We start from the raw sequence: 19,080 nt of genomic DNA, 5'->3' as shown, positions 1-19,080 counted from the left end.
AGACAGATGGGGCAGGAGGATTTTGCACGGGATGTTTTTCTGAATACGGAAGGATTTCAATGCTATAACATAAGAATAATAATCCTTGCATTTGATGCAACCGCCTTATCACGTCTGTGAGACGTCTCAAAGCGCTTCACCTAATATATTGTGAAGTGCAATTAGACTGTGTATTTTGTGGGCGAAACGTGGCAGCCAATCGCGCGCAGCAGTTTAATAATTTAGCAATAATATTTTATTTTAATTGATTTGATGAATCATTTATTAAATAACATACTTAATAATAAATGTAATAATGAGAGAATAATATTTTTGCACAAGAAGACAGAAAATTCTCAGTGGTTCTGTCTAATTCCTCTCTAATTGCACCGTGTGTGCACTCTGCATTATCCTGGCCAACAATTCCTCAGGTAGAATCGGACACTCACTTCATCCCTGTTTGTGGGGTATCGCCGTGTGCCTGCAAAACACACAATCAATACACTTTACAGTAAATCCTGTGAATATAAATGTATTATAGTAATCCCTGTTTTATCATATTAGTATTCATAATCCTCGCAGAAAAGATAATGATTGTTATTTACCTGGCGTGGATGTCAGATGAAAGTAAAACTGTGGATGTTTTCAAAGCGCTAATGGACATTTTCGACCATCGTAGAGGATGGTGCACTCTTTAAAAGGTTCTGTTAATGCAGTGTCTGCTGCAGTAACAAAGCCAGTCGATGGAAAGAGGTTCAAGGTAAACACTAATGTATTTTCATCGAGGAAATGATGACCTTGATCCTTACCCTTGGACGTTGGTTCTGCAGCGTTTTATGAGCATGATGCACTTTGCCAATAATCTGGTTTGGTTCACTTACCTCGTGCAGAAAAGGTTCCATTTCATAAACAGGGGAAAGAAAGAACAAACGGTTGTTATATTCTCAATCTGGCTTATCTTATTTCCTCCTGAACTATTTTAAGTACGCTCGGGGACATAGGAGCAGGAGGAGGCCATTCAGCCCTTCGAGCCTGTTTCACTGGTTTATTACTCTAACAAACAACACATGCTAATATACCCTAATATAACACGATACCCTGGGTGAAACTGGTTAAAGGAACAGCCTCCCTCCTTCCTTTACGTTCAGTTGCCTGATTAGAATAATTGTTAATTAACACATAGCACGTGTGATGACATGTCACCAATTTCACCCGCATTGATTTCAACGTCTAAGGGCAGAAATGGGAATGTTAGTTTAACGTGGCCTTATAGGAACTGATAGCCAGGACCTACCCTAACATTGCTTGGTAGACTAAGTCATTACCAAAATTCAAATGCGTTAAATTTTGTTCAATCAAACAACAGCTAATTACTCCACTGGGGTATCAGACAAGCGGAGGAAGCAGACAACAATCTGTCACAAAACCTTGTCTCTTTCTCGCCTGTCTGGATGTGCACTTTGAAGCAGTTTACGCCTGCTCAGCTGAAACCATTTGCAGCATTGCTTCAGAACCCTTAATCCCAAGTGTCTTTTCACTACCTGATTCCAGCTGTTCGTCTCGTCCCCTCTCCCAGCGCGGAGGCATGTAGCGCAGAGTCTCACACAAGACCAGACGGACATCTGCCGTAGGACAGCAGACTTGCTGAGCTCTGGGAGATGGTTCTTAGGGCAGTTTAAGAGTGTTTCTTCCGAGGACACACTTGAAGCTCCAATTTATGGTGGAGTCCTGTAGCTCAGTGGTTAGAGCACTCGCTTTGCAAGCGAGAGACCTGAGTTCAATTCCAGGCAGAGGGCGAAACCTTGGGCAAGTTTCCTTACTCCACACAAAGCCTAATAATAATCCCTCCAAAACCAAAAACAGTAATAAATTGGTCATTTTCAATCCACGACCGTTTGTGGGACATTGCTGTGCGCAATTGGCTGCCGCGTTCGCCCACAAATATACAGTTAATTCACTTTACAGTGTGTTCTGTGAAGCGCTTTGGGACGTCCTCCCGACGTGAAAAGCGCTATATCAAATGCGAGGATTATTATTATTATTATAAAATGTTGGCGCTCACTCACAGAACTCCGCTGAACACCTAAACACAGTTAAACACTTGCACCGAATACGATTAAGTACTTTTAAATACAATTATCGTTCTTTCGCAGGTTTCAGTTGTTGATCAGTGTGCGCTGCGCAAAAAAAAAAACCATGGGTGTGCAACAGGACTGTGAACAGCTTTGTGTGCAGCTCTGGGATTCCGATGGGAATGAACTTGATCCCATTGCAGAAGGAAAGGCAGAGCGAGAGAGAACACGGTCCAGATCTTTAATATGATTATTTGATGAAATGTAATGAAAGCCTTGGGTAATGTGAGCGAAAGTAGATTACGTTACTATGATCAGAGGACCAGAGGCTGAGTACAAAATTGGCAAGCCTTAACCAAGATTATAGTTTTAAAGAGTTTTATTCCCATAGAGTCCTGGATAAATGGAATAGACACACCAGTAATTAAAGCTGTCTCAATTAACTCCTTTTTATGTGTAAAAAATTGGGCGAGTATTTGATTTTGGCAGGATTGAAGGTTACGGGAAAGCTGGGGTATGAATGGCTATGAATGGTCTTAGATTCCGTGGATAACTGGCTTCAGTCTTGTTTGTACGTTCAGAAAGAGCAGGAGAACTGAACTAATCCCATTCTCTTATTAGACTTGGTCTTCTGATGCGCAAAATTTGTTCACCTACAAAAGGACAGTCACTACACTTTACTGTGAAGTGCTTTGAGACGACCTCTCGGCGTGAAAGGTGCCGCGTCAAGTGTAAGACACATTTATTGCTCGCATATTAAAACAGCCTTTTGCATAAAACAAAATGTTTTGAATAAATATTTTGAAATAATATATAAAATAAATAAATAAATAAAAATATACTGTAGACCAGCCTTGCATTATCCCACGTCTTCACTTAATACACAATCACTACACTTTACAGTAAATCCTGTGAAGCGCTTTTAGAGTCTCAACAATATGATGAGTCGCTATAATCATACACAAGGATTACTATTATTAATAATAAACCGAGACTTTTAACGCATGATGAGGGCGTATGCACTTGTAGGACACCTCTGAATACTGGGCCCGGCTGTGGGCACAGCTGAACAAATTGGCATCTTCCTTTCCTCTCTGTGCTCTTTTTTAATTGCGGAATGAAAGAGGACAGGGATGAGCGACATTACATTTTAAACCAAGGGGGGAGTCCAGCCTTCGAGGGCCTGTGAGGCTTGGAGGACACCAACAGGGACCGTAATTAGATCTCAGCTACCGCCAGATATCGGTAATAACATCAAGCAGAAGGGCTGCTGACAAGGAAATCAACACACGAGCTGCTGACTACGTATTCCGCTCGCATACGTGTTCATCTCACACTGTTACACTCGTAGCTTCGCATGACATCTTGCCAAAGGCAAATTCTAACGAATTAACAGGGATAACACAAATCGCTTGACACAAAATGTTGCTTAAATCTGTCTGGCAATGCGAAAGCTTCTATTAGCGGTCGTGATTCTCTCTGATCTATCTGCGGATACCTTCAATAAACATCTTATTGTCCAAAGGACACTATGAGTTTTCTTACGGAAAGGAGTGGATGATAAGAATTATAGGAATAATCCTTGGGTCTGATTTAATGCCTTAATTCGTCGTGGAAACGTCTTGAAGCATCTCAAATAATAATTACAATAATAACAATCCTTGCATTCGACGTAGTGCCTTATCGTGTCTTCGAGACGTCTCAAAGCAACATACTGTAAAGCGAATTGACTGTATTCCTGTCCACGACACGTTCCTGCGTTATTACATTGCAAACGAATGGGAAAAGGTTTGACAGACACTGTCCTGTACAGACAGCAGAGAGTCCCTTTAATGTGGAAAAAGAGACCACAACAAGCTGAAGCTTGCTCTTTCCAATTGCTGGCGACGGGCTGGTCAGAAAACCCACGTGTATCTCCGCTTGGCCTGGGTTCATTCCGTCCACGAGGTTTATCTTTCCTTAACAAACTGCACCGTTTACTTGTGCGGGAGTCATTTATTCCTCCTTTCTGCAAATGCAATCGGGAAACTTAATGTTATTGTGGCCATCTGCCCTCCACAATGGCCCTGCTTGGAGTACACAATCTCTGTGTGTTACACTCAATTACCTCCACTGTGCTCGGAGTTTCTACGCTTTCCGTAGGCTGCAGGTGGTCCTCACGGCCGTTAGGTTTCCATTGAGATGAGCAGCATCTCACTGCCATCTGCTGGTCACGTCAAAGTTCAATCCACGATCGTTCGTGGGAAAAGCGGTCCACGAGTGTCTGTGTGGGACGCTGCGGTGCGCGATTGGCTGCCGCGTTTCACCCACAAAATACACAGTCAACTCACCTTACAGCGTGTTCTGCGAAGCGCTTTGAGACGTCTCGAAGACGTGACGAGGCGCTGTATCAAATGCGAGGATTATCAAAGTCAAAGAGCGCTCTGTTTCGTGTGAATACTTTTCCTACGGGGGCAACTCGAAATTCTCTCTCTCTCTCGTGTTATTTTCTCCCTGAAGCTATTTTGATTTTGTTTTCCTTCTTCTGAGACTTTGATCCGTGGGACCCTCTTGTTACCTGCGTTGGATGTTGTTCACCTGTGAGCCTTAACGGTGAGCGTTGTTGTTGATATTGTTATCTCAAAGCGCTCTACAGGTTATACTGTAAAGTGGATCGACTGTGTATTTGTAGACCGAGCAGCCAAACTTGCGCACAGCAACGTCCCGCAAACAGCAGTGGAGTGACTTAACCAAACAAGTCGTGAATTGTCGCTGTGCAATTTCCGGACTGAATTACGCAAACGCGATGCATAGTTCTGCTATCCTGGACAGAGCATTACAAAGCTGCAGCGGCAATTCCTAGGTAAGGTAACATCCACCCGCAAATTCTGACCTCTAAATTCCACCTAGTCTTACCCTCGAGACCCTCGTCTTGTCCTAAATTTAAGATCGCGCAGAATCTTGGGAAATCTCTCCGTTTCTCTGGAAGCCCCTTTCTTTCTGAGCGATGCATCTAAACCGGATTCCAAGTTAAAACCCACTTGAAGGATTTTCCGCAGCTCTGCGCGATCTTAAATTTTAAGGCAAAACTGTGTCCGAGGCTAAGAGTTGGAATTTTAGAGCGGAGAACGCTTTTTTTTGTATAATAGTGCTTTCCTGGTATATCTAAAGCAAGTTTTTCACTCTTCCCCTTGCCCCTTCCCTCGCTCTCCAAATAACGGGGTCAATTTAGCTTATTTAATCTACTGTCAGCGATCGAAGGGGGTTAAATTTGGAACAAACCTGGGGAAACACTACTTCAGTGAGCAAGTAGTAAAACTGTGGAACAGGACAGACTCCTTAGAGAGATGGTGGAAGCAGAAAATATTGTTTGTTTCAAGAACAAATTAGATAGATTTCTGCTAGAAAATAATATCTGGGGATACAGTATAGTTTGGGACACGACATGTCAAGCGACTGACTGCCAGGATGGTGGAAGGCGAACGAGATTGGACCTTGGTCTTGTTTTGCCAGCAAATTCTTACCTTCTTATAATTTGAGGCCCATCTGATCTTAACCCTCCAGAATTCCAGTGGACGCTGATTTCCTGATTCCGTCCCGAGGGATAAGCCCTGAAATCCAGTCACTTCTGAGCGGATCAAAGCTCCGTGCTGTGGAGGAGGAGGAGAAACAAAAATGACCTTCAAAAGTAATATCATAAAGCAAATAATTAGAAATCGCGAGACCGTGATAGAAGCAGGAAGTAATTAGCCCGCTTTTATCTTGAAATTATATTTTCAGTAATTGCCAACAAACAGACCGAGGAGAGTGGCTTACAACAAGTCGAATCAAGCCTCCTAACTAATTAGTAAAGAAACGCATCATATTAATAAGAACAATGATAATAATCGTTGCATTTGATATAGCGCCTTATCATGACTTCGAGACCTCTCAAAGCGCTTCACAGAATATACTGTGAAGTGAATCGATTGTGTATTTTTGTGGGCGATTGTATGGGAAGAGATTCCCACAGCCCAGCACCCAGACTGATTGGCTTTGGGTGAATACTGTTGCTCTCTGCGTCGGATCATGGGTATGATTTATCTAGCGCAGAGAATGAATGGATGTCAGCAATACCCACAGTACCTTCTGACCCCTTGCTCATGCACCCAGCCCAGCAATCTAACGCTGCAGTAATCATTGGTAATAATCGCAGCCCAGCAGTGAGCGTTCCATCAGCATTAACCATCTGTGATGTCCTGCCTGCGGCTGCTGCTGCTTACTGCCACTGAACTGGAAAGTATTTTCTGTCCTGAGGATAAAGATGCCATTAGAGATGATTGATTACTGTCAGTAACTCTCCCTTCCCGTACGTAGACATGGTAACTCGAACATTTGCAGCACAGAAGGGGTCCATTTGGCTCATCTTATTTCTGTCAGCGCACAGCCTGTTTTTCTTCTAAACTAATCCCACCTTCCGATTCTGTCTCCCCATGTATATCCTTTCTTGATCACGTGCTTATCCGGTTCATTTCAAACAACGTTATTGATCCAGCCTCAATGGCCACTGTTCATGATGGATTCCAGACTCCAGTAACTCTCTGAATGAAGCTCTTCCTCCAATTCTTTCCTCGAATTTTCCGCTAACATTAAATACAATACAATTTACTCCAATTTATGCCTTTCACGTCGGGAGGACATCTCAGATCCGTGCCTGATGGGCACCCAAGCTCGGGGTTTGAGAGGGTCGTGTGGGAAGGGGAAGGCCCGAACGCACACCAAAGGGGTACGTTTTAAGACGTGCCTTGAAAGGGGGGAGAGAGAGAGAGAATTACAGATGCAAGATTGATTCTTGCGTTAACTTGAAAGGGAAGCTTTCCTGAACATCATTGCATCCTCGTGGTCACAATCTCTAAAGGCACCTTGGCTCTGCGATTAACTCTTCACACATAAGACTTGTTATGTTTAATCTTCTGACAAAGGCCGATTTTTAAATGGTTCACTGATGGTTTACATGGTGGAGCCTATAGTACAACTATAGCTTCCAATGAGACGTTAAGTGCTCTCGGTTGCTATACTGATTGAGGGTCACTATCTAAATGCAAGTTGTTGCTGATGTTGTTAAATTGGAGTCCTATTTCTCTACTGAGGTGGATGTCAAGGATTATCAAAGGCAAAGATTTATTATTATTTTACAATTATTATTATTATTATTACAACAACAACTGCTTGACCTTATGAGCTTACAGCAATTGCAAAGAATATAACGCACGGTGACGTTGCAAAGCATCGTTGCTTTTAAACGAGTTTAATATTTTACAAATATTAATTTTTTTAAAAATGTGTTCACTCGACCCACGACTGTTTGTGGGACATTCCTGTGCACAGTTGGCTGTCTAGAAAACATACAGTCAATTCACTTTACAGTATATTCCTGTGAAGCGCTTTGAGACGTCTCGAAGACGTGATAAGGCGCTGTATCAAATGCGAGGATTATGGTTATTTAAAGGCGTTTGGGCCGGTCAAAACTTAAAGGAGCTGGTGGTGGGGAGGGGGGACAGGAGAGGGGTAAATCTGTTCCCAATCGGCTTTGGGAAGCACAAAGCCTCTTCCTTGACTCTCTAATTGTGGATATTCACTGAGATGGTATAAGCAAAGCAGCAATACTGAAACCCGGAGCCATCTTGCTTGTTGGACAGAAATGAGAAATGCTTAGACAGCATAAACTAACAGCTGAATCCTGTATTGAGAGGAAAGAGAGAGAGAGAGAGAGAGAGAGAGAGCGCAATGTAATTAATGATAACGGTGATAACCTCTGTTAAAATGTGCATTCAGGCAATAAATTGCACAGAAGTTCATTTGGGGCTTTACCCCTGTTAAGAATTTCAGGGCCTGACCTCTCTCTATCCTGTTCGATAATCCAATTGGCCATTTTTAACCGAGCAGTGGGTTCCAGGTTGAGGTCAATCGATGTGGAATGTATTAAGTGCAGAGAGCAGTTCTGAAGGCGTAAAGGAGTTGTTCACATCATTTCAGCTGTTTGAAATGTTTAGGGAAAGCAGAACGTTAAAAGACGGAAACAGCAGAAAATCATTAACCCCATTTTTTTTTGCCAAAATGTCATTACGTCTGTAATTGACTGAGAAATCTCCACCTCTGAACTTAAGGTATTAAATTCTGATTAAAGATCTGAATTACTGAAGCCTGCAGCAAACCACGTTTATTCCTGAAATCCGATCCCAACTTAATGCTCTCGTTCCAATAAACTGCGTAGGTTACTTTTCCTAAATGTTGCTAACCAGCAACTGTTCAAGAGAGGCAGGGAGAGCATTGAATGGGTGACCTTAAGAGAGAGAGAGAGAGAGTTAGAGACGGAGAGAGAGATAAAGCAGTTAGATTACTGAACTGAAACAGCGACTAATGACTAATAAGAATTTGTGAGGAAACTCTCAACCTTTTAAATGATTACCCCGGGTTAAAAGTGCGGGGCCTGGGAGTGAACCCCTGGAGCGCAGTGGCCTCAGAGAAAGAGACTTGGACACGGTCAATGCTGCGTCGAAACCGCAGCGCAGAAAAATGTAGTCACTCGTGACGGTGACCATTATAAATGAGCGATGCACTGCTTGAACTTGAGCTCTCAGACTTCAACGCACTCGAATGTACAGTCCATCAACTTTACAGCGTATCCCGCGAAGCGCTTTGAGAAGGCACTGTGTCAAATGCAAGGATTACTATTATTATTATTATTATTATTATTATTATTATATCTACAATAATACAAATAATTAGAAATATAATTATTTTCATTGTTTACAATTCAATAGTAATAATTATTATTATTATTATAGATGTTACATTAAATTGCAAATCCCACTGTATTAGGTGCTGGAGGTGGGTGGGGGGGGGTGGGGGGGGAGTTGGGGGGAGTGTGCGGGGGTAAGTGGGAGGAGTTGTGAGTGTGTGGGGGGGGGGAGTTGGGGGAGGGGGGAGTGTGGGAGGGTAAGTGGGAGGTGTGGGAGGGGGAGTTGGGGGGAAAGGGTAGGAGAGTGTGGGGGAGTTGGGGGGGGGTGTAAGTGGGGACCAGTGAGGTGACGAGATGGATGTGTTGAGTGTGTGTGCGGGTGGGGGGGGTAGACCCCCGGGGGTGGGGTAGGGAGTGGGGGATACACCCTGGGGGGGGGGGGGTTGGGGGGAGGGTGGAGTGGAGGTGGGGTGGAGACCCCGGGGGATTGGGAAGACCCCCGGGGTGTGGGGGGGGGAGACCCGGGGGGGGGGGAGACCCCGGGCGTGTGGTGGGGGGAGACCCGGGGGGGGGGGAGACCCCCGGGGTGTGTGGGGAGGGAGACCCCCGGGTGTGGGGAGACCCCCGGGGTGGGGGGGAACCCCCCTGGGGGGGAGACCCCGGGGGGGTGGGGGAGGGTGGAGTGGAGGTGGGGTGGAGACCCCGGGGTGTGTGGGGGGGAGACCCCCGGGTGTGGGGGGGGAGACCCCGGGGGGGGAGACCCCCGGGGTGTGTGGGGGGGGAGACCCCCGGGGTGTGTGGGGGGGGGAGACCCCCGGGGTGTGTGGGGGGGGGAGACCCCCGGGTTGTGTGGGGGGGGGAGACCCCCGGGGGGGGGGAGACCCCCAGGGGGGGGGGAGATCCCCGGGGGGGAGACCCCCGGGGGGGGGAGACCCCCGGGGGGGGGAGACCCCGGGGGGGGGACCCCCGGGTGTGGTGGGGGGGGAGACCCCGGGGGGGAACCCCCGGGGGGGGGGGGGGGGGAGACCCCGGGGGGAGGGGGAGACCCCGGGGGGAGGGGGAGACCCCCGGGGTGTGGGGGGGGGGGAGACCCCCGGGGGGGGGGGGGGGAGCCCCCGCCTGGAATGTAATGTAACGAGTGTGTGGTGTGTGTAGCAAGTGGCCGCGTGACGTCACAATGCGGGGCTTCCCCGGCGCTGAGCCCCGCCCCCCGGGGACTCCCCCTCTCCCCCTCTCTCTCTCTCTCTCTCTCACAGTCTCAGTGCAATGGCTACGGGCGCTCTCCTGGACCCCGACCTGAGCCGTGGATTGGAGGACCTGCCCATCCCGGTGGTCAACGAGGTCGACGATGAGCGTTTGACACCCGTACAGGTACTTATCGGGGGTGGGGGGGGGGGGTGCGATGTGGGTGGGGTGGGGTGGGGGGAGATCCACCCCTTCCCCACTACTCCCCCCCCCCCACCCCACCCCCTTCTCCTCTCTCTCTTCCTTAACACACCACACAATCCAAAGGCAGTGAACCTCACAGGACTTCACGTCCACCACCATCTGCTCTCCCCCACCCCCAAAAGAAAGGCTTTTTAAACGACTCGGCCCCTCTTGGTTTGGACTCAGTCTGGTGGGTCTCCCCGCCATCGAGAGAAGGTGGGGGGTAAAGGGCTGGGCTGGGCTTGGGGGGGGGGGGGAGTGGGGAGGGGAGTGGGGAAAAGGGGGAGCGATCCTCTCATAAGACGATCAGGAAACTCAAAGGGAAGCTGTGACCTGTGAGTTCTGTCTGTGTTTTATATATATATATATATAAAAAAAAACAACATCAATAAGAGGAGTGAAGTCCACAGTGAGGGAAGGAGTTGTACAGGTTTCAGACCCTGGGGAACAGCAAGTTGTGGGGGTGGGTGGGGGGGGGGGGGGAGGGGGGTGGGTGGTAGATGACAGGGGTGGGCAATTGGATTGTACCATAAAGCTGGATACAGAGAGAGGGAAGGGAAGGGAGATGTTGGACGAGTGCCGCGGGGTCTTCGGATGAGATGCTAAACCGAGGCCCCGTCCGCCTGGTCCGGTGGACGTTACAGATCCTGTGGCGCCATCAGAGGGAGAAGGTGTCCCGGCCGACCATTCCCCGAATAAAATCGGTCACTCGCCCCGCGGCTGTTTGCGGGACACTCCTGCGCGCACATTGGCTGCCGGGTTTCACCCAGGAAATCCCACCCAGGAAATCCCACCCAGGAAATCCACAGTCAATCCGTTTTGCCGCCCACCCCGCGAAGCGCTTTGAGACGTCTCGACGATGCGATAATAATCCTACAGCAAACGCAAGGATTATTATCATTAATATTATTATCATCATCATCTCACAGCAAATTCCCGAAGCCTAATGTTTACCGCCAATGAGAATGGGCGGATGAAATGAGGACCAACAAACAGCAGGTGGTGCTGTGCACCCAGAAGAAGGCTTGAGAGGTCCTCGTTGGGAGGTGGTTGAGGCTACTGTTGAATTGGTAACGGGGGAACATAAGACTCAGTGAGGATTGTCCACTGGAAGGGTTAAGGAGAAGACGAGAGCGATTATTTTCAGGCAGAAGGCTATTGCCACGTGGAATGCTTTGCCACACGTGGCTAGCGAGGCTAGCGAGTCCCGTAGCATCGGGGGTTAGCGAGCCTCGCAAGCGAGAGGACCTGGGTTTGAAACCTGAGGCAAGTTTCCTCACTCCACACAGCTCTGTTTACCCAGCAGGAAACCGGTTGTTAGCCGATTGGCAGATTGCTTTCTGGGGGTAATAATTCCCCCCCCCCGCCCCCGCCCACCCCCTCCCCCCCAAAAAATGTGGCCACTCAATCCACGACTGTTTGTGGGCCTCTGCCGCGTGCAATTGGCTGTTGCGTTTCGCCCACAAAACAGTCAGTTCACTCTGCAGCGTGTCCTGTGAAGCGCTTTGAGCCATCTCAGCAAGGTGATAAGACGCTGTGTCGAATGCAAGGATTACTACTGTTAAAGTATTCAAAGACAAAGGCTGGTAATACAAAAGGACAGGGAAACGGGATCCACCAATATCGCTCCAATGAATGAGTTAACACCGGCCGAGTTCAATGGGCTGAATGTCCCTCTGTTGCTGTAATTTCTATAGTTTTATATAACCGAGTTGAAAAGCAGCAGGATTGTAATTAGCACAGTTTGTACGCTCCCTACTCTTGAATACGCTTTTCTAACGCTGCCATGTTCTCCCATCCCACCATCAGCGGGGGAGCTTTCAATCACTCTGCTCCCACTCTCCGGAACGCTCTTCCTCAATCCCTCCGCGGAAACACCCCCATCTCTTTCCTGTGCCTTCGCCCACCTCTTGCCGATCCCCTCTTATCACCCACCCACCCAGCTCAGGCTCCTGCTCCGTCCCCGTAACCTGCTTTGAGAGGTGGCCTTGCCTGAAAGGTGCTGTGCCGCGTAAATGGTGCAAGTCGTTGCGAGAATCTACGCTACATTCCGCGGCTCCAGTTGGTAGCGTTCTTGCCTCTGGGTCAGAAGGCTGCGGGTTCAAATCATGCATCATGGACTTGGAGCGCACGGTCTAGACTGACTGTCTTCCCGGTCCAGGACACGGTGGGGGAGCGCTGAGTTATCGGAGACCCAGTACTTCGGATGAGACATTTAGGTTCTGCCTGTGCCTGTTCAGGAGGTCTTTAGAGATCCCCGTGACGCCGTTCGCAAAGAGCAATGAGTTTCTCCCGGTGTCCGGGCCAACAATCCTCTACCTAAACCGGAGCACTGTTGGCCGGGGACACCGTTCACTTGACGTCTGTTTTCGGGATGGCACTGGGTGGAAAATTGGCAGCCGCGATCGCCTACGAATTCACAGTCCGTTCGCTTAACAACACTGACCCTGATGTACTTTGAGACCCGTCGAAGTGATAAGACTTTGCGTCGAGTCGAAGGCTTATTATAACGGTTATCAGTGAGTTTTGACAGCAACGCATTCCAAGGTTCTGCTGACCCTATAAATCCTCAAGCGTTGCTCTTGCTCTTTCTACGGGAAGTGCCTGATTGACTTGCTGGGTGTATCTCACCTCGAGACCTCTAAAAGCACACCGCGACCTTGTGGGGTTTTTTTCCCCACTGGGGCAGAGCCACGGTTTTTAAACGATGGTGGCAGTTCTCTGGTATCGGCTCAGGACCGTGTTCCGCCACGGCTTTGGGACGCTGTATAAATACAAGCTGTTGTTGTTGTTGTTGTTATCGGTCATGGCAACTCAGGATGAGAAGAGACTGAGGTGGATGTGAAATAAAAATAGTAATAATAATAATAATCCTGGCCTTTGATACAGGGCCTTTTCGCGTCTTCGAGACGTCTCAAAGCGCTTCACAGAATACACAGTAAAGTGTAGTGACCGTACATTTTGTGGGCCAAACGCAGCAGCCGATTGCGCACAGCAGCGTCACCGCAAACAGCCGTGGATTGAAGTGATCGATTTATTATCATTATCAATATTATTGTTGAAATGTTGTCCATTGCTGAAAATCCTTAACTCTTTTCACAAATATCTTGTTTCGATGGGGGCGGCGGGAAGCAGAAAGTGTTCAGGGCATCTCTGAACGTCCAGTAAATAAAGAGAACAGGAGATAAGAGAAATAACGAGATGTGAACACTCAACCCTATCTCCTGTTTATTGCTGGGAGGACAGTGATGGCCAACCTCTTTGGAGGTATACTTTACTCGGATTGATCCCTTCAGATGTACAACAAGATCCATCCTGTTCCCACTTTGGCATCTCAAAAGTGCAGCAACCTCAGTTGACATGTCCGGTGGTGAAGGATAGAGGCTTCAAAGGAGTCCTGAAGCTCAGTGGTCAGAGCGCTCGCCTCGCAAGCGAGAGGACCTGGGTTCGATTCCCAGCAGGTCGAAACGTTGGCCGAGTTTCCTTACCCCCACCTGCCTCTGTTTACCCAGCAGTAAGTTGGAACCCAGTTGTCCGTTGATTGGCGGATCGCTTTTCTGGGGGGTAATAAGCCCTTCGAAAAAGAATAATAATAATTCAAGTCACTTGATCCATGGCTGTGTGCAATTGGCTGCTGCGTTCTGCCCACAAAATATACAGTCAGTTCATCATCGGTGGTCGGGCCTTCAGCCTCTCAGCCCCGAGGCTCTGGAACTCCATCCCCCAGTGCCTTCGCCGCCTCCTCCCTTTCCTCCTTCAAGGCCGGTCTCAAAACCTTTCTCTTTGACCGTGCCTTCAGCTCCCCTCTCGACTCTCTTCCTCCTCCTCGCTCCCTCCCTTCCCTCCCCTCACCCTGACCATTTCCCCCTCCTCTCTCCCTCCCTTCCCTCCCCTCACCCTGACCATTTCCCCCCTGCTCGGGTCATGACCCAACTGTCCAGCGCCTTGGGACGTCCTCCTGACGTGAAAGGCGCTTTATAAATGGAATCTTGTTGTTGTTGTTTATAGTATATTCTGTGAAGCGTTTTGAGATGTCTCCCAAGACGTGATAAGGGGCAATATCAAATGCAAGGATTATTATTATTATTATTATTATTAAAGCCGCTCTGTCACTTGGGGCACTCTCCTGGTAACCTGGATTAACCCTCGCCCCCCTCCCCACCCCCCCCAACCTGCATCTCCCTCATCCTCCACTCTCCATCCTCAGGGTTAAGTGGTTGGCCTGTTTTTAATGCTTCATTTAGTTTCCACCGTACGCTATGCACAGCCCAGGGGGACGGCAGCAATCGGCAATAGATATTGAAGTTAAAGTCATATCAGGCAAGTTAATTAAGGCCCAAATTGCTAAAATCTTGTTGAGAGACCCTGGGAACCAGATTGGAAATGGGTCACTCAGTCTGACTAACCTGGGATCGAATGTTGACTCAGTCATGCTACTCCACTTCCAAAGTTAACCGAGTAAAAAAAAAGGAACTTGCTTTGTGGGTCAGGTCGAGAGTCTGGGGGTTCGGAGGGAAAGGGGAGAGAGGGGTTGAGGGGATGTATTTTGGGGTGTGCCGTGCGGACTGGGGGCTGAGACCCTATGTGTGTGTGTGTGTGTGTGTATGTGTGTGTGTGGTTTCGCCCCCAAAATACAGTCGATTCAATTTACAATATATTCCATGAAGCACTTTCAGACGTCTCAAAACGCTGTATCAAATACAAAGATTATTATTTATTATTATTAATGTTATTCTTGCTCCTTTCGCTGGTGACTGTTTGTCGGGGTACAGTTCAACAGCCGCTGTCCAATTCCCTTTTGAGAGTTATGATTGAACCTGTTTCCACCGACCCTTTCAGGCCGTGCGTTCCAGCCCGTAACAGCTCTGCGTTAAAAAAAAGAAAATGTCTCCTTATCGCCCCTCTGTTTCTTTTGCCAATTATCTTAAATCTGTGTCCCCTGGTTACCGGTCCCCCAGCCAAGCCGCCCACCAACCCACCCACCCGCCAGCCCACCCGCCAGCCCGCCCTCCAGCCCACCCGCCGGCCCACCCGCCAGCCCACCCGCCAACCCACACGCCAGCCCGCCCGCCAGCCCACCCGCCAACCCACCCACCAGCCCGCCCGCCAGCCCGCCAGCCCGCCCGCCGGCCCACCCGCCAGCCCACCCGCCGGCCCACGCAAACAGCTTCTCCTCTATCGACCCCATCAATAGCCGAGTCCTATCCAATCCTCATGCGAAGATCGAGACGTCACCTTGTTGGTGACTTGTTAGGGATTAGTTCGCCTTCCAGACGCCACAAACACGCTTAAACCGAGGCACCCCCAAACACGCTTAAACCGAGGCACCCCCAAACACGCTTAAACCGAGGCACCCCCAAACACGCTTAAACCGAGGCACCCCCAAACACGCTTAAACCGAGGAACCCCCAAACACGCTTAAGAGGAACGTTCTGACACTCGGGGGTTTGTGGTTGCAGTACACGCCCGAGAACGTGGCAGGAGCCGGGGCGGAACTGGATCCCGCGGAGGTCACGTTGCCCGGCTGCGATTGCCTGGCGCCGTCCTGCGCACGGGCCTCGTGCGCCTGCCTGCAGCGCCACGGAGCGGCGTACGACGAGGGCGGCCGGCTGACCGTCACGGCCGCGGGCGCCGGACCCTCCCCGGCCCCCGTGTTCGAGTGCCACGTCATGTGCAGGTGCGGGGAGACCTGTGCCAACAGGGTGGTGCAGAGGGGCTCGGCCTGGCCCCTGGAGGTCTTCAAGACCCCCGGGAAGGGCTGGGGGCTGCGCTCGGCGGCCCCCATCAGGCGGGGATGCTTCGTGTGCGAGTACGCGGGCGAGGTGCTGGGCCACGCGGAAGCTTCCGCCAGGGTCCGGGCTCAAGCTCCGGGCGACGCCAATTACGTGATCGCGGTGAGGGAGCACCTGAGCGGAGGCCGGACCCTGCAGACCTTCGTGGATCCCAGCCGGGTGGGCAACGCCGGCCGCTACCTCAACCACTCGTGCCGCCCCAACCTGTACATGGTGCCCGTGCGGGTGGGCGGCTGGCACCCCAGGCTGGCGCTCTTTGCCGCCCGCGACATCCCGGCCCGCCAGGAGCTCTGCTACGATTATTCCGGAAGGTTCAACAACGACCGCGACGCAGACACAGACGCAGACGCCGCGAGGGCAGGGTTGAGCCCGGGGGAGTCGCGCCCGCCCTCGCCCGCGGACCGCAAGCCGTGCCTCTGCGGCTCGGAGGACTGCTCCGGCTTCCTGCCCTTCGACCCGTCCCTCTACCCGCCCGAGGGCGAGACGCTGTGACGAGACGTTTCGCACGAGACCCCGTGGAACCGAGTTGTCAGAGACGGACGTCCTTCGAAGAGACGTTAAACCTCACTCCCCGTCTGCCCGTTCAGGTGGACGTTAAAGATCCCTCGACTCTATTCGACAAGAGAAGGGAGTCTCCCCCCCCCCCCCCACCCCGCCCTCACCCCCACCCCAAATAAAATCGGTCGCTCGCTTCACGGCTGTTTGCGGGACGTTGCCGTGCGCAAAAACTGACTGCCGCGTTTCTCCCAGAAAGTACACAGTCACTACGCTTTCAATGTAGTGAATCGGTTGACATTGGGGGACGCTCTTTCCCCCCCCCCCCCACCCCAAAAGAGAAGGGAGTTTTTCTCTCTCTCTCCCGCAGTCCTGACGTACATTATTAGTGTAGTAACTCCTCATTCATCCGAATGAGCTTCGTTTTCTCACGTGGGCAGCCATTGCGGTTACGGGACGGGGACGATGGGGGCGGTGTTGGTGGTGGGGGAGAGGTGGGGTGGGGGGGTGGTGGGGGGAAGTTGGGAACATGGTGGCCAATGTGAGCCGAGGGGATGGTGGGGGGGGGGGGGGAGGGGGGGGCACTGAGCTGCTCAATTAACCGCGACGCTTTTTTTAGGATCGTGTCCCACATCTCCGCTAATAGCGTTTGCTCCGGGAGGTGAGGCCACGAGAATAGCAAATCCTCGTCTCCTCGTCCGCCTCGTGTCTCTCCCAGTAATAAAGTAGGGCAGACGGTGTTAACCCTCTCCGCGCCGGCCTTCTCCTTCTCTCGTCTGTACCGCCGCGTCCAACGCCGATCCGTCGCGATCGGACCGTAAACACTCGGACCGGTGAAAGGTCTCAGCGACTGTCTAGTCGCGCCTGACCCCACTTTCCACAACCCCCCCCCTACCCCACAAAAAGAAATGGGAGTTTCTCTCTCTCCCGCTGACAGTCTCCCCGACCGATCGCTTCGCTGCAGTAAGATCGCGCGAAGCGCTTTGAGACGTCCTCTCGACGCGAAAGACGACGCGACAAAGACGTGAGGATTATTACCCTAAGCGTTTATATTCCAGGCTTCGTTGGGCAGACAGTGCCTTCATCTCTTGGAGCAACGATGTGATTTTCTCTCTCTCTCTCTGTGTGGTGGGTTTCGAGATCATATTCCAGAATTATGTTTGGGGGTAGTGTGGGGTGGGGGGTGGGGGTGGAGTGGGGGGTGGAGTGGGGGGGGAGAGGAGGGGAGGTTGATTTGTTCCGATTCTGCTTTTAGACCAAGAAAACCACCGTATTTTTATGACTGGAATGTCCGTGAGACTTTTATGAGTTCACATTAAAGTCATTTCGGAATTCGTGCCCTCGCTCCTCGTGCTTTTTTGTTCCTGAAAGTTCACGGTGACATCAAATTATGCTGCACGTCCCATGTTTCTGCCAGACATCAGCCTCGTCCGGCTCAGTCGGTTACACTCGGCTCCCCACTGCCTCGCGGAGAGTTGTTTTGCATGAACCCACCAAATTAAGACTTGGGGAGTCCCTGTGGTATAGTGGTTAGAGCGCACGAGAGGACCCGGGTTCGATTCCCGGCCTCGGCGAAACCTAATTCCGTACCCCCACACGCGCCTCGGTATCGCTCTTCCGGGGTGGTAATCCCTTCCAAAAAATAATAATAATTTGGTCGCTCGATCCCCGACTGTTTGCGGGGACGCTGCTGTGCGCAATCGGCTGCCGCGTCTCGCCCACAGAATGTACGATTGCCAGTAGTATTACTGTTATTATTTTGGGGGGGGGGCTGCTTACGGCATTGCCTGCGAAAAACACAGTCACTACGCTTTGCGGTAAAATCCTGCGAGGGGTCGATCCGACATGAAAGGCACCGCATCAAAACACAACGGTTATCGGTATTTGGAATTGCCTCGTCGGCAGCGAATACTTTTCGAAATACTGTTCTCGGCTAAGCTTCCCCCCCCCCCCCACCACACCCCCAGTCAACGTTACCCCCTTCTCCTCCCCCCTCCTTTCGACGCGAGACGGGCAGGGGCTTGTTGCCACAGTTGCCTGTCTGGCGCTTTGATCACGTAACCACACACACACACACGCACACGCACGAACACACGGAGGGTCATTGCCTCGCAGATGGATGACGATGGAGCTCATTCCTGTCCTCGTAGCCCATCAGCCTCACAGCTTTCCAGCAGGGGGCACGAGTTACCAATCGGGAAGAAACCTCAGCTGATTTTTATTGATCGGTTCTTCCTTTCACTCCGCAGCTCAAGGTTATTGAGTCCCACAGTCCTTGCTCTTCCCCCCCACCGCCCCAACACTTACTGTTCCCTTCTAATCCTTCTAATTTTTCCCCATTAAGTGGGTCCGTTAATTCCTTCCAAAAAAATTATAATTAATTTGGCCGCTCAATCCGCGGCTGTTTGCGGGGACGCCGCTGTGCGCAATCGGCTGCCGCGTTTCGCCCACGAAATTCACTTTACAGTGTATCCTGTGAAGCGCTTTGAGACGTCTCGATGACGTGACGAGGAGCTGTATCAAACGCGAGGATTATCATTGCTGTTATAAACCAGTGTCACGGTCAAAGCTCACACACGCACGCACGCACGCACACGCAAGCAAAGCCACGGCA

The 19,080-nt window shown here is 50.5% G+C and overlaps 1 protein-coding gene across 1 annotated transcript; it reads left to right on the top strand.

Annotated features, from left to right (window-relative positions):
• The first annotated feature begins 10,016 nt into the window (after positions 1–10,016).
• setmar (SET domain and mariner transposase fusion gene) lies at positions 10,017–16,528 on the top strand. The gene is made up of 2 exons (XM_042339629.1): positions 10,017–10,122; positions 15,639–16,528. The coding sequence occupies exons 1-2, from the start codon at positions 10,018–10,020 to the stop codon at positions 16,461–16,463; spliced, it is 930 nt and encodes a 309-aa protein (XP_042195563.1). The 5' UTR covers position 10,017; the 3' UTR covers positions 16,464–16,528.
• Positions 16,529–19,080: the final 2,552 nt, after the last annotated feature.

Source organism: Callorhinchus milii, unplaced genomic scaffold (assembly GCF_018977255.1).
Source record: "Callorhinchus milii isolate IMCB2004 unplaced genomic scaffold, IMCB_Cmil_1.0 Scaffold12, whole genome shotgun sequence".
NCBI classification, from domain to species: Eukaryota; Metazoa; Chordata; class Chondrichthyes; order Chimaeriformes; family Callorhinchidae; genus Callorhinchus; species Callorhinchus milii.
This window is presented reverse-complemented; position numbering and strand designations above follow the sequence as displayed.

Excerpts from the sequence above, each read along its gene's own strand:
- setmar (XM_042339629.1), top strand. The coding sequence starts at position 10,018 with ATGGCTACGGGCGCTCTCCTGGACCCCGACCTGAGCCGTGGATTGGAG. Across the intron at positions 10,123-15,638 it reads AGCGTTTGACACCCGTACAG|TACACGCCCGAGAACGTGGC; the intron begins GTACTTATCGGG and ends TTGTGGTTGCAG.